This window comes from Cryptosporidium andersoni (assembly GCF_001865355.1).
Source record: "Cryptosporidium andersoni isolate 30847 chromosome Unknown contig_28, whole genome shotgun sequence".
In the NCBI taxonomy this organism is placed as follows: Eukaryota; Apicomplexa; class Conoidasida; order Eucoccidiorida; family Cryptosporidiidae; genus Cryptosporidium; species Cryptosporidium andersoni.
This window is the reverse complement of record NW_027122853.1, coordinates 277,446-292,338: the sequence shown is the minus strand read 5'-3', so window position 1 is coordinate 292,338 and position 14,893 is coordinate 277,446. Positions and strand designations below refer to the sequence as shown.

At 25.7% G+C, this 14,893-nt stretch overlaps 7 protein-coding genes across 7 annotated transcripts; 4 read left to right on the top strand and 3 right to left on the bottom strand.

Annotated features, from left to right (window-relative positions):
- Positions 1-1,546: 1,546 nt before the first annotated feature.
- cand_005610 (peptidyl-prolyl cis-trans FKBP-type family protein) lies at positions 1,547-2,494 on the bottom strand (the record flags this gene model as incomplete). The annotated part of the gene is made up of 1 exon (XM_067210802.1): positions 1,547-2,494. One exon carries the CDS (start codon positions 2,492-2,494, stop codon positions 1,547-1,549), a length of 948 nt encoding a protein of 315 aa, XP_067068009.1.
- A 768-nt stretch (positions 2,495-3,262) lies between these two features.
- On the top strand, positions 3,263-5,722 carry cand_005600 (uncharacterized protein; the record flags this gene model as incomplete). The annotated part of the gene is made up of 1 exon (XM_067210801.1): positions 3,263-5,722. The coding sequence occupies one exon, from the start codon at positions 3,263-3,265 to the stop codon at positions 5,720-5,722; it is 2,460 nt and encodes an 819-aa protein (XP_067068008.1).
- Positions 5,723-5,873: 151 nt separating this feature from the next.
- Positions 5,874-7,514, bottom strand: cand_005590 (uncharacterized protein; the record flags this gene model as incomplete). Its single annotated transcript, XM_067210800.1, has 1 exon — positions 5,874-7,514. One exon carries the CDS (start codon positions 7,512-7,514, stop codon positions 5,874-5,876), a length of 1,641 nt encoding a protein of 546 aa, XP_067068007.1.
- A 942-nt stretch (positions 7,515-8,456) lies between these two features.
- Positions 8,457-9,650, bottom strand: cand_005580 (uncharacterized protein; the record flags this gene model as incomplete). The annotated part of the gene is made up of 1 exon (XM_067210799.1): positions 8,457-9,650. One exon carries the CDS (start codon positions 9,648-9,650, stop codon positions 8,457-8,459), a length of 1,194 nt encoding a protein of 397 aa, XP_067068006.1.
- An 804-nt stretch (positions 9,651-10,454) lies between these two features.
- On the top strand, positions 10,455-11,081 carry cand_005570 (uncharacterized protein; the record flags this gene model as incomplete). Its single annotated transcript, XM_067210798.1, has 1 exon — positions 10,455-11,081. The coding sequence occupies one exon, from the start codon at positions 10,455-10,457 to the stop codon at positions 11,079-11,081; it is 627 nt and encodes a 208-aa protein (XP_067068005.1).
- A 386-nt stretch (positions 11,082-11,467) lies between these two features.
- cand_005560 (RNA recognition family protein) lies at positions 11,468-12,202 on the top strand (the record flags this gene model as incomplete). The annotated part of the gene is made up of 1 exon (XM_067210797.1): positions 11,468-12,202. The coding sequence occupies one exon, from the start codon at positions 11,468-11,470 to the stop codon at positions 12,200-12,202; it is 735 nt and encodes a 244-aa protein (XP_067068004.1).
- A 453-nt stretch (positions 12,203-12,655) lies between these two features.
- cand_005550 (OTU-like cysteine protease family protein) lies at positions 12,656-14,845 on the top strand (the record flags this gene model as incomplete). Its single annotated transcript, XM_067210796.1, has 2 exons — positions 12,656-13,823; positions 14,052-14,845. 2 exons carry the CDS (start codon positions 12,656-12,658, stop codon positions 14,843-14,845), a joined length of 1,962 nt encoding a protein of 653 aa, XP_067068003.1.
- Between the last annotated feature and the right edge of the window lie 48 nt (positions 14,846-14,893).

Sequence of the window (14,893 nt, the reverse complement as noted above, 5' to 3'; positions counted from 1 at the left end):
CAAGATACTGTCACTCATTTATAGGGTACCGTAATGATCCCACACACGTAATTAGATGAATTATACAGCGCTATACATACATCTAATAGTTACATTTGAAGGATAGTGCAGTATTCTAACCATTAGAGTCCCAAGTATTTCTTGTATAGCAGCTAATTTGATCCAAACTTTCACATACCTTGTCATTATTATCCCAACAAGCTTAATAGTACCCTTATATACTACAGTGGTCTATATAATATAACTGGAGTAAGACTCATAGCAAATGAAGAATTTTAATGTATTAAGGATGTTTGCAACTGCCTAGGAGTCGAAATGATGGAGAATTATTAGAAATTTTAATAACTATTATTCTGTATGTCTCTATATCCTGTCACTCCAAATGATTACAATCAATAAAAAAAATTGTATATTATTGGAGTTACAATTTTAACTGGAATCTATGTATAGTAAGTATTATATACTATGAATATAATTCACAATATAATCAATTACGACATAGGACGTATTCAACAGTATATAAATATATTGTGGAATCACAGCAATCCAAAAAGTATGGATCAATTATTGCAATTTCATGTATTATGGAGCCCTGATCTGGAGAAGTCAACATTAGTATTTAGACGTATATCTTGTCATTCAAATGCATCATTGGGTCTATTTATTTGCACTGGAGCGGGGGACTATCCCAAATTATTTACATTTATAGGTAGCAATAGGTCCAATATAAGATAGGCTGTGGTTGAAAAAACCCTTAAAATACTAAATTTCAACATTTACTTGCTCTTATTTATAGATATATAAACTATTCTATTTTAAATCAAGATCAACTATTACTAGCCAATTTTTTTTTTTTTATATAGGTTACACAGTAACAAAAAAGTACACTATATTTAAAATTTACCTTCTAAAAGGTTATTTTATAGTAATATTCTATTCTATTACTTGATTAATTAATTAATCAATTAATTGTACCTCTAATTTGTTCAATACAATAAATTGAAGTATTTTGCTATATATTTCAAATTTCAAGTTATAAAATAAATCATTTTACTTTATTCAACTATTAAAATAGATATATAACCTATAATATATAAAATAATGCATTATATTATATTATAAACATAAAAAATATTAGTATATACAATATTAGGTAGTTAGTTAATTAAATTATCTAGATCTCGTACCTGCAAACTATTCTTTTCTTAAAAAAAAAATCTACTTATACAGAAAAAGTCATACATATAATATATACATTTGTGTGCTTAATGTTCATCTTTCTAACGATTTGATCTATTGAAAAATAGCTCTTTTTCAATTTTTCTATTGGATTTCTACTTTTCTCCTTCCTACCCGAATGCCCAGTACGTGTCTTCTATAGCAAGAGGAGTACCTAAATGTAAGAGGTTGACAACTAAAATTAATCTTAACAAAGAAATATATTGAAACATCAAAAATAAAGTCTCTAACATCATCTAAACTACTACAAAGTATTTTCATCTTTTCACAATATTAAATTATTTTCATTTCAGATCTTATTAATAAGCTATAGTTCTTCATTAACTTCATTGTTATCTTTATTATCTATAATTTTGACTAATTTCAATTTAAAAATAATAACTTCATTTGGTTCTATAGAATGACCTGCACCTCTCTCACCATAAGCTAATTCTGGAGGTATAAATATTAGATATTCATCACCCTCATTCATCATTGTTAGTGCCTCTGTCCATCCTGGAACTAGTTGTGATACTTCAAATTCAGCCGGTTTATTATTTCTAATTACAGATGCATCGAATTCTTTACCATCAAGTGTTTTTCCTCTATAGTGAACTGCAACTTTGTCGTGAATAGAAGGTTTCTTATTATTCCCACTTGAATATAAAATTTTATATTGTAATCCACTAGGGGTAGTTTCAATATTAGGTTTTTTCTTATTTTCCTCAAGGAATTCAAGAGATCTTTTTTTCAAAAGTGAATTCTTAGATTCTCTATGTTCTGGATAGTCATTTATTTTCCATAGATCATCTTTGCTATTACAAGCTTTACTAGGAATGCAAATTTGCTCAATTTCCTCAGATAAAGATAACTCCTTTACTCCAACTTTTTCTAAGTACTCTTCAATATCATCCATACTATCTCTGCATATCTCAATAAATTGTTCTATAGTAAATTGAGGAGTTATATCTGCAAGAGGTTGCCATACTGTATTTGAACAAGCTACATGACGTTCAAGGAAGTTATTAATTGTTGTATCAAGGAATCCTTTGGGAGGACTAGAATCTTTATATTTCTGTAGTGCCTTCTCTAAATAATTATGAAAGGCATATGTAAATAATTGGCAATACTCGCAAATTAATGTTTTGGAGTTCATTGTACTTGATTTTAGAGGTTTAACTTCAAATTCGTCTCCTATCCATTTTAGAACATATTGTTGTTCTGCCTTTAGTAAAGTTATAAAATAAAATACAATTATACTATATATTATTTTCATTTGTTTCAAATTTAACTATATATGATATTATATATATATATATATATATATGTTAATGCAAATATAAAATAATATAATTTAAAACTGGTAATTTCTTTCCTACATGGGGGAATTTTAACTTTTTACTACCAATATATTTAGGCGCCTGATGCATTTTGTGTGGAAGATAAATAATATAGTATTAATTTTCTGTAAAGGAAAAATTACAACCTAATATAATTTTAAATAATGTCTTCTTAAAAAACTGAAATTCACTCTTTTGGGTCTTATATTGTGTTTTGATAAATCACCAAAGTCATCTTATTATCTATATTTTTACAGATACATCTTTTTATACATATTTCAACAATTATTTTACCACCTTTTTATTTAGGTGTAAGAGGGAAAGGGTGGAAAGATAATAGTGTGGCATAATTTGATTTATTTCTTATATATATTGTATAGGTACATAAGTATAATACATATTATTTAAGAAATAAGATCATTAAGTTTGAATACTTTAATTCATAAGTAGACAAAATATAAGTGGGAAATATACAAAATAATTAACTTTATAAAGAATTAATATACTGTAATTCATTTATTTATAAAATATTACTAAACTATACTATTTTGAAATATTATAAATCTATGATTTAGAAGTAATTTCATCTTTATGCTCGTCTAGGAACTGATGCTCGCTTGAATGCGGACACGCCTCTACAGTTAAATTTATAATATATACCTTTAAAATGTAAGATATTCTAGTAAATTAGAAACTTGTGGACAATGACAGTTTCACCATTACCTTCAACTTCTAATCATATGATTGAAGAGGATGAAGACTTAATTTGCGGAAAGCAAGGTAAAATCGGGGATATAGAGCAAAACTGTAAAGATAAAGTGAGCACAGAGGATATTGAATCACCACCTACAAATAATACTGATACAGATCAAATTACTTCTGAGAAATCTAGCTTTTATTGTGGAACACCTGTTTCATATAAAAGTTTTTCTGAGTTCACAAATATAAAGTGCTCACCAAATTCTAATACATCAAAAGTATTTTTAGAAAAGAAAAATCCGAAGAAGATTTTTGAACTTATAGATGGTGCACTTAATGGTTTATTAAAAAATATAACACCAAGTTCACTTAAAAAGATAGAGAAATCAATACTTCTTCAATGTGCTGAATATCTAGTAAAGGCAACATTTGGTGTATCTGCAAGAATATTTACAACAGGTTCTGCTGCAGTAGATATTGATTCAGAAATGAGTGATATAGATATTGTAGTCTTTGCTCCATTTGATCCACGAACAGCTCTATATAAGATGTCAGCACAATTCCAATTATTAAGAAGAAAACATGATGATAGATGTATATGTTGTAATTCATCAAATTTACATACAAACTGTGGATCATCTTGGTACTTAGAAAACTATCTGATGGGTATGGAAATAAATGTAATTGATACAGCTAAAGTTCCTGTAATGATTATTAGAAGTAAGTCACCTGGTTTTAAGACAGAATGTGATATTTCAATAAATATTTATACCTCTCTATTACACTCTGTTCTATTTCAATGTGTACTAATATCATATCCTGAATTACGACCTGTATTAAGATTAATTAAATATTGGTTATATATAAGAAAATTACCAGTAGCACGTGATGGTGGGATGCCCTGTATTGTTTGGTTATTATTAGCTTTTGTACATTGTAATGTTAATAATAACCCAGTTAGATCACAACAGCAAGATATGGAGAACATATGGAGACCTGCAAAGCAACTACTTTTAAATTTACATTTAAATTCTTCACAGAAGAGTTTAGTTAATACTGATATAGACTCACAATATATAACTTTGTTTGAGAACGATAAAAAAGATGGATATTCACCGAATATACCGAATTTTTGCAATTTAATAAATAATATAAATGAAGTAAAAGATATCAGCCCTAATTTATTAATTGCAAAAGAAGATAATGATTATAAAACAAAAAGTATAGGAGGTACGACCTTTATGGCCTTAGTATCTTTTTTTATGTCATTATGGCACAGGAATTCATTATCATGTAATGTGTCTGTAATAAGCAGAAATATACAACCAAAAGATCAAAGAATGACATCACAAATAATATATAATAATGGTGGTATTTGGGATGAAGTACTGACTTTAAATGATCCATCAACATCTCTTCTAAGGCAATTAGGACAGAAATCAATATTAAATGGAATAAAAGATGATGAATCCATTCAATATAATTTGAATAAAATAGAAGACAAACATAAAAAAATAAAATATGTGAGTAAATTAGATATAGAGGATATTTATGAATGGTTATTACCACATAATGATTATTTGACATCATCCGATTTGGCAGCACGTGTAACTTGCGGAACATGGTTGGTGTACTTGTATGAATTAAGACGTGGATTTACTATTTTGGAAACTTACCTACAAAAAATTACAATTGCTTTAAGTGATTTTGATGCAAATGATGTAGTTGAAAATTTATTTATGCCTACAGATGAGGAAGTATACAAAATACCAGCAAAACTTTCAAAATCAGTACCAAATTGCATGTATAGTTCAATAGATCTCGATTTTTTATTTGAAAACGAGTTATTAACATTAATACAAGTTCCATATCTCTCCTGTAATCACAAATTTTGCTTAGTTTTATTATATGGACATATAGTTATATTGAGAATTGAGAAAATATGTGTAGATTGGGAAGGAGGTTGGTGGAGTAATGAATTTCTGAGTAGAAGAGATACTAGATCAGTTTTACATGGCTCAATATTTTATCCTATCCCAATATCTTTTAGTAGTTATAGAAATCCAAATTCTGAACATTGTATTTTGCAACCAATTGACTCAAGAATCTTGTATAGTAACATAAGAGACAATACTAAATTTTCAAATAATATTGGAGAAGTAATGGTAAATCCAGCTGTTTTTATTACTATTTTGAATGGCATTGAGTGGTATTCTATTGATGAATACAATGGTTTCTATATTATCCCTATTAAGGAATATTATAGATTTCTTGATATTGAGATTATTGCTAAGGATTCACCATATTGGCACGAAAATCTCAATGGTAATAGCAGTTCAATACAACCCCTGGTGATATCATGTAAATTTTGCAGAAAAACATGCAAATCTAGTGGATTAGAAAATTTACTTGGATTAAGAAATCTTTATTGGGACTCTAAGCAGAGCAAATTTGGAAATAAGTGATTAATAAATTCATCTAAAAAAAGAAATAAAAAGTATCAGGTGTAAAATAGCCTAGCAATATAAAAAGTCCATCCCTTAGATTTTTTTTCTCTCTAAAAATAAATATTGTATTTAAGGATAAAAAAATATAACCCTGGTATTCTAATATTCCTTAAAATTTACGAACAATAGGGGTTCTAATCTCTTCATTAACATCAAAACCAAGACTTTCACTTTGTACTTTGATTATATCAGTTATACATGGTATCTCTTCATCTAATATTTGTGAGTCACTATTTGGACTAATTAACTCTTCCAATTGTTTCCTTGCAATAGTCGCCTGAAATTTCCAATTAATAGGAATATTCTTATCACGTGCATTTATTGTATGAATACTGTGATTATTATTAGTATATAAGTCATCAGAATCCTGACTAATTATAGTATCTCCATTGTCATTTATACCTGGAAATGCAGAAAAGTCCTTAATTAGTTGTTTATTTTGTATATAATTTACTTCCCACTTCTCACTTTTTTTATTAGAAAGTTTTTCATCTGAAGATAATCTACCATTGCTCACCAAACTACTCATTGATAAAAAACCACGTAATGGGGGTAGCGATGATTTTATTGCTTCAGAATCTTCAATTTCTCTTAAATTTAATTCATTATTTTCATCACAATTAATACTTAAATTCTCCTTCGGTGTAATGCATATATTTTTTATAGAATCTAATGCTATATTTGATATATTACTATTCTTTTTTTTATTTATATTCAAACATTTATTTCCTGGAAAGTTCCTGTCAATATGTTTTTCTCCTAATTTTACATCATATTTAGATAAAGTCATCGGATTCATCTTAGCTCCCTGAATTCTTGGTTGTATTATATTAGGATGCACATCTTTACATAATTTTTGATAAAGTGCATCATTATTCATACAATTTCCCTCAACTACAGGTTGAGTTTTCTTTTTCTCAAAACGAGCTTTTGTTGCAAATTTAGGTGATATAGGTTTAGTAACCTCTTTAATTTGAGAACTTGTTTTTAAAGTAAATTTATATCTATCATTACATATAGGTAAATTATTATCAATATTTCCTACACACTTCTTCATTGATTCAACAATATTATTTAAACGTTTATCTTCATTATATTCTTCATTTTTAGATAATACTGCTACATTGAAAGTATCATCTCTTTTATTCGATAATTTACCCTCAAACTTATTCAACTTTTCTAATATACATTTTGATCGGCTAATAGCTCTAGCATTAGTAGAAAAATTAAATGGTTTAGGAACTGTTGTTTTAGATGATCTATTACTACAGCGAGATTCAGCTCCAACAGATGTAGCAGATCGTACTGATAATGGCCCATTAGGTATATTATATTGATTAATTTTGTGTAAATTCAAATTTAATGAACTAAGTGGTTTACTTAACTGTCGTGATCTATATTCTGCCCTCCCAGTTGTAGCAAATTCAAAAGCTTTAGGTTTTGTTACTTTTGAATTTATAGGCTTCTTCGGTATACCTTCAGATATATTGAATATTGAATTACTGGGATTTGATCTAGTGCTAAGTAAAGTGGGAACATCACGATTAACACGAATAGAAGTTCTGAATGACCTACCAACAGGCAATTGCTCTAGAATCCCCCTTTCGATTCCATTAAGTAAAGTATTATTATCTTTTATTGAAGACTTTACTTCACTACGAGGGGTAAATCCAGTAGGAAAGTTTGTTAATGATAATGAATCAAGCCGTAAATGACTTGGAATAGTTAACGTTTTTGGCATTTCACTCATGCTTGCAAAGTACTTATTATAGTAGTAATATTAATTAACCATTTAATTCAATCATTTAAGTTCCCTTTCTTTATATAGACAAAAAAAAGTATGGAAAAGAAGAAGAAAAAGATACAGTAGAGAGGAAGATAAATAACTTCATGTAGACTGGACCACAAAATAAAAGTGGGGCCTATATAAAACCGCCTTTAACCTAACCCCACAATTTTTCTTTTACTTTTTCATAATAAAACTTAACTATTTAGTAATATAAATAAAGTAAAACATAAATATTTTATTATTGAAAAATAGAATTATACCCAAAAACAAAAATCTAGTATTATTATACTTTACTGTCTATATAAATTAATTCTATTACATAATTGAATAAACTTTGGTCGCATGCAGAATCTACATAATATTTTAGCGCCCTTTAAACCTAAGTTTACTGAGATATAAGTATTATACTTAGTTTGTAAATTCTAAATAATAGAAAGATTAAATAATACGAAATTATATTTTTAATATTATTTGTTAATTAATAGTGTGGCATTGTTAGTATTATTACAGAAATTTTATTATTATAATAATGGGATTAATAGCAAAAAGAAAAAAAGAAAAAAATAAAGTGACGGATTTTCACTAGAAGTCATATTACTAAACAAATTACCTTCTATTGAGTTGTCTTTTTTTTCTCTTTTTCTTCTAAAGTTAGTTTTATTAATTATATAGATTATAAAAAAGAGAATATCTGAGTTTTAATCTAGTAAATTTAAGAAAGTATTTTATATAGTCATTTATAATCATCTTCATATACCAAAGTAAAACTATTTAGGTTTTAAACTCCTAAAATATGACAATATAATAATATATTATTAGGTATTTAATTTGAGGAATTACACATACTAGACAAAACAATAGTCCTCGAAAAAATTAACTCAAAGAAAATTATCATTTATAAATTCAATTTATATTAGGTAAAATGGCATATCCTACCAATTGAGGTTGATAAGGCTGAAGTGGTTGAGCTGATACTGTTGTCTGCTGGGGTTGTGGTCTAAATTCTTTAATTACTTGTGATGAACTTCTAGAAGTTCCACAAAAACATAGACCACTAATTATACAAATTATAACTAGTATTGCAGCACATACTGCAACAAAAATAGGACCAAATATGGAGTTTTGATATGTTTGTGGTTTTGATATATTATTATCTGGTTGTACAATCTGTTGCTGAGGTAAAACTTGATTAGGAATTGGAAATTTTGGAATTGGGGGATATATAATACGTTTTTGTGGAGGTAATTGTATTATCTCCTTGGGAACTTGAATCTTATATATTTTCTCAACAAATAAAGGATTCTCTTTTGGTCTCCTAATTATAGGTTTCTTTGATCTTTTTCGAGGTTTTACTATAAACAATTCTTCAATTCCTTCATCTACCAAAACATATTTAACATTTTCATTATTTTTAAAATGAGTCTTTATTAATTTATCTTTCAATTTATTTTCATCATTAATATGAACTTTTTGAAATTTATAACCTGTATCTTTTATATTCAATGGCTTAATCTTAGATTCAATAATTGTTGGTTTTAATATTTTCTGGTTTATTACTTTTGGATGTGAAGTCTGTTGATTAAGTTGAGTCCCTACAGGTGAATTATTTGTATGAACTTGTTGTAAAGTATTTTGAGGTAATATTTTAATAGTTTGCTTAATATCTGATTCTTCAGGATTATTAATTGATTTAATACATTTAGACTTCATATCATCAGAAAAACTATCTTCTAATTGCTTTATTGTATTTGTCACTTTACTATCAATAAGTTTTTTTTCTGCATGACTAGTATTAGCTTCTTGAATTTTGGTTGTAGTTATATTATCCTCATTATTGGTAGCAAATTTTTGTTTAATCAATGGTTCAGAGATTGTATCTTTTGAATCACTTGAGCTTTCTTCTGCTTGTAACATCATAATTTCAATAAACTTTTCAATATTTACCCCTGCTAAAGTAGCTTCCTCTTCAAGTTCAGATCTTGTTATATTATTATTAATACAAAATTCATCAATTAAGTTACAATTAATAGAATCCAAGATATATCCCAATAATATTAGAAAAAAAAATATGATATAATATCTATTGAAGTATTTCATTAATATAATCTTAGTTGTATTTAATATATATGATATAAAGAAAAAAATATCACCAAATATTTACTGAAGAAGCATTTCGGTTCTTTCTATAATAGTAACTCTTGACAAATTTAACCAGTTTTTTTTTTAAAAAAATAAAGAAAAAGAAAAAAAAAAAAAAGGCGCTTATTTAATAGAAATATTTAAGCGCTATATTTTATTTAGGTAACTAAGTTAAATAGTGATTAAAAGTTAATATTATATAAATATTAGCAATAGATTCAATTAATAATATTAACCATATATTCTAATATTTTAAATTGCCACTTTTCTTTCTACTTTTGTAAATATATAGAATGTCAAAATATTTTAAATCTATATATATTAATAAAGTTATATTTCAAAAAGAATGATTTATGTTTATTACTAAGATTTCTCTAATTCTAGATTTATCTTCATAGTTATATAAGTAAATATTAATAATAAAACCAATGATTTATCAATATATTTACTATTATTTATAGTTCCAAGTTTACTAAGATCAAATATTTAAAGGGAATGATATATTGTATAATATAACAAAATATTATTATAAAATTTAATTCAATAAGAATAAAAAAAAAAAATATTTTCTTAAAAAAATATGTCTTTTACTAATATTAATTTTAGTGTGAATTAAATAATTATTACACACAAATACTGTGCACTTAAATATAATGAATATTGTAATATTACTTTATAATATATAATGAAGTTATGAAGTTAAAGTACTTTATACTTTCTCTACTTATATTCAAATTTTTTCAAACAATTTCTTGCATTAGTATGCAAGAAGGGTATGCTCAATTATCAGGTTATAAACAAAATTTAGATAGTAGTGAAGAGGATGAAGAATCTGATGATGTTCAAACTAGTCTAGATACAAGTGATTATCAAGAAGATAAAAAGTATAAAGGTGAATTAGATAAATATAATAAAGAAAATGAAGCAGAACAATTAACGGAATCAGATCAAGAAATAGAATTAAGTGAAAATATAGAAGACAAATCAAAAGTAACTCCAACAATAAAAAATGAGAAAAATAACAATATTCTTTCAGATCTACAGTATAGGGCAAGACAACAAAAATTACATTTATCACAAATGGTATATCCTGGTATAGAAGGTTCACAAACAAATTATATATTTCTTCCTAAAAACCAACAAACAATCATTGATAACAAGATAAAGACATTACAAAAAAGTGGTTATAATCATGGATCAACACGTGAAACAATGGCAATAGGGGAATGGCGGAAACGGTATTATGCTAGACCACAGCGTCCTGTAACAGAAATTACCTTAAATAATCAATTTCAAGACTCTACCCTAGGATGGATTTTAATTGGTGTTGTATTTACAAGTTTATTTATTTTAGGTTTATTAGGGATAAGATATATCAATAAAGGTTGAATAGAAATAATTTAGAAAGAAAGGAATAATTATATTATATAATATTTAATTGAAAATTATAAGTATTTAATAGTAACATATAAATTCTGCTATTAATAATTTGTATATAAATTAAATTACAGATTTATTTATTATATCTTATAAAATATACTAACAATATAACAAAAGTACAAATATATCATTATAATTTAATACATGTATAGATCCATCTTTATAAAGTCATTATCATGGAAAAATTCTCCTATTATCAATTTATTTCTCGATATTAGCGGTCAAAAGTTGCGGCAATATTGTGGGTTGTTGTTGTGGAAAAGGTGCTAAACCTCGAGCTTTACTAGTAACATTAAAACAAATTAAACTGATTTTAGAGAAAATTAGTTTAATTCATGCCAGGGAATAGTCGTGGTTATAGAGATCCACGTAGATCACTGTTAATAAGATCTTTGAGATTTGAGACTCCACCATCATTAGTTCGCAGGGTATTTGAGAGATTCGGACAAATACGTGATGTATATTTACCAGTTGACTTTCATACAAGAAGACCACGAGGTTTTGGATTTGTTGAATATGTAGAAGAATCAGATGCCTTGGCTGCAATTCAACGTATGAATGGAGCAAATTTAGATGGTTCTCAAATCCATGTAACTTTTGCTCAAGAAGGAAGGAAGTCTCCAGAATCTATGAGACATAGAGATAATGAGAATTACTATACTAGAAGATCAACTGATTCAAGATATAATAGTTCTCACTATCGTTTTGATCCATATAGACGTCATTCATCTTATAGATCAAGAGATTTCCATTATTCTAGAAGATCTAAATCACCTTATATAAGAGATGATAGGAGATGTAGTGATAGAAAATATGATTATAGAAGAATTGATGATAGGAGGAAATATAGTGATAATTATCGAAGTGGGGATCATTATCTAAGAAGAGAAGAAGAAAGAAGTGTAGAGACAGATTCTGATATTTCTCATTGGAAATCAAGTAATAGAGAGAATACTAGTACAGAAACAAGAGATATATCTAGTGAAGTTAACTATGATAATGTCAGAAGTTATTCACCTGTTAATAGAAGGTGTGTATCAGCCTCACATTCAGAAAGTCCAGTTAATTAGTCTGAATGCCATTTACAATATATTTTCATTATTAATAATAAATTGATATTAGAATGTTTTAATTATTACAAGTAATTATATCATTACTTGTATCTGTTCTGTCAACTTTTTTCTTTTTTATTAGTTTTAGAATGGAGGAAAAAAAAAAGAAAACTTTTTTATTTTTCTTCTTTTTTAATTTATTCAACTTAATATACAATATGGTGTATATACTATAAAGAAGTTTCAAGATTACTTCATAAATTTATATATAAGGGCTTTAAAAAGTTACAAAGTCTTAATAATTCATTATTATGATAAGTCTTGTTAGATATCTACTAAATTAGTATAATCAATAATTTGTTATCTTAATGTTCCTATTTCTTAAATATTATAGGTATTAAATAATTCCTTTATAATTCGCGCGTATTGGTAAATTTTGCGTGAAGAGATTGTTTTAAAATAGTTAGAACTATGCTTGAACAATATTTCTCAAGTTATGAAGTTTATATTAGGGATATAATTGGTGATGGTAATTGTTTGTTTCGAGCTATAAGTGATCAATTATATGGAAATAGTGAAAATCATGAAATTATTAGATCCTATTGCATGGATTATATTGAAATTAATAAAGATAAATTTTCTGATTTTATACATGAGTATCCTAATATAGATAGTTATATTAATAATAAGCGATGCTTAGGAGTTTGGGGTGATAATATTGAACTTCAAGCACTTTGTGAATTATATAATGTACCTATTCATATATTCCAAATAGTTGATGATATGAAATTAATTACAAATAAACAAAATTACATAAAAAATAATAAAGATACGAAATGTAATTCAATGAATTATATTATACAGTCACGTAGTTGTTTTTTACAAAGAATTGCAATAGTGACATCTTCTAATGCAAATGATAGAGATTCCTATGTTAAAGGATTATGGCCATTAAGATTACTCTATTATGGTGACACACATTATGATTCTTTATATTTTATTCCTGATGGTACCCCATTAGTATCTAATTATCATCCACGTATATCTTATAATCCTGGAGTAATTGAAAAACATAAAGTTCACGAAATAAGAATTAATAAAAAATATGAAAAATCAATTAATAATAATAATGAATATACTAATCTTAATCAATCTCCAATGAAATCAAAAAAATTTAGTCAATTATATTTAGATAATAAAATTATAAGTAATGATTCTAATAAATTAATTTCAGATATATTATTAGATAATAAAAAAACTTTATCTACGAATCTTGAAGATAATTTAGAAGATAAGACTTCGTATAAATATCACAATAATACAATAAATAATCAGAATAATAATAATGAATCATACTTATATAAAATTTCTCCTATAGATACTAAAAAAAAAAATACAGAATTAACATGTATTAATAATAATAGGCGCCAATATAGTGAAGATAATTATAATAGAGAAGAAAAAGATAATTCAAAGTATTCTAATCCAAATCATATAGATAAGTATACTAATTTAAAACGGATTGTATATCAACCTTTTAATTTGGATATATATAATCCTCCAAAGACATTTGATAGGAATACTCTTGATGATTACAAACATAATTCTAACTCCAATTCTAATTATTTAGCAATATCATGTCCTTTTCTAAAAAAAAGAATTGAATATAAAAAATTTGAAAGATAATTATAACATGAAATGGATAATAATATTAAGAGATCGGTTAATTTGTTACCATTAAATTATTTACATCCACATAATATTAATTTCGATGAGAATTTGAATGAATTACTTTATAAGGAAATTAAAGATAATAACAAAGATAATAATAAATTTAAAAGAATTAGTTATAAATATAATCTTGAAGTAAATTCATCAAATATTCCTATAACAGTAATATCTAATATATTAAATAATTCTGATAGATTACAATGTGATTGGCTTTTTTCTGATATAGAGACAAATATTATTATAGACTGTGCTTTAAATAAAAAAACCCAAAATGGTGATAAAAAAGATAATACAATATTTTTAATTAAGCATATTGATCTTAATAATATAGAGTATTCCAAATTAAATTTGAATATTAATAATGAATCAGATGAAGATATATTTAATGAAGTAGGTGGTCTTAAGGATTGTGATTTTATTAAATATAATTATATAAAAGATAATATATATGGTGATGATAATAATAATAATAATAATAATAAACGTGAAAGTTCTCTTGAAAGATATAATTTATCTCCTTTTGAAGATAATAATCAAAATAATGATAAAGATGATAAATTTGATATTGATTCAAATAAATATATTGAAAATAAATCAATATTAAAACAAGATGAATTGATTTATAAAGAAGAAAAATTAAGAGGAAGACAATCATTAAAAATAGATGGTATATCAAGAGAATATTTCATTTTTGCTAGATCAGGTCCTATTAATAAAAATATTGATCAAAATATATATAAAAAAGAAAAAAATAAATGTGATTATTATGTAGAATGTTATCAAGACATAGATGGAGAGATATTTTACGAAACAAATGATGATGAAGAATTAATTCATAAAATAAAGAAAAGACGTAATAATATAAAAAAGTCTAGTAGACGAGAATGGAATCAAATAAAGAAGATAATTGAAGAAAAAGAACATAGATAAATATTAGATATATTATTATAATAGGAATATAATATAATTTATAGTTTT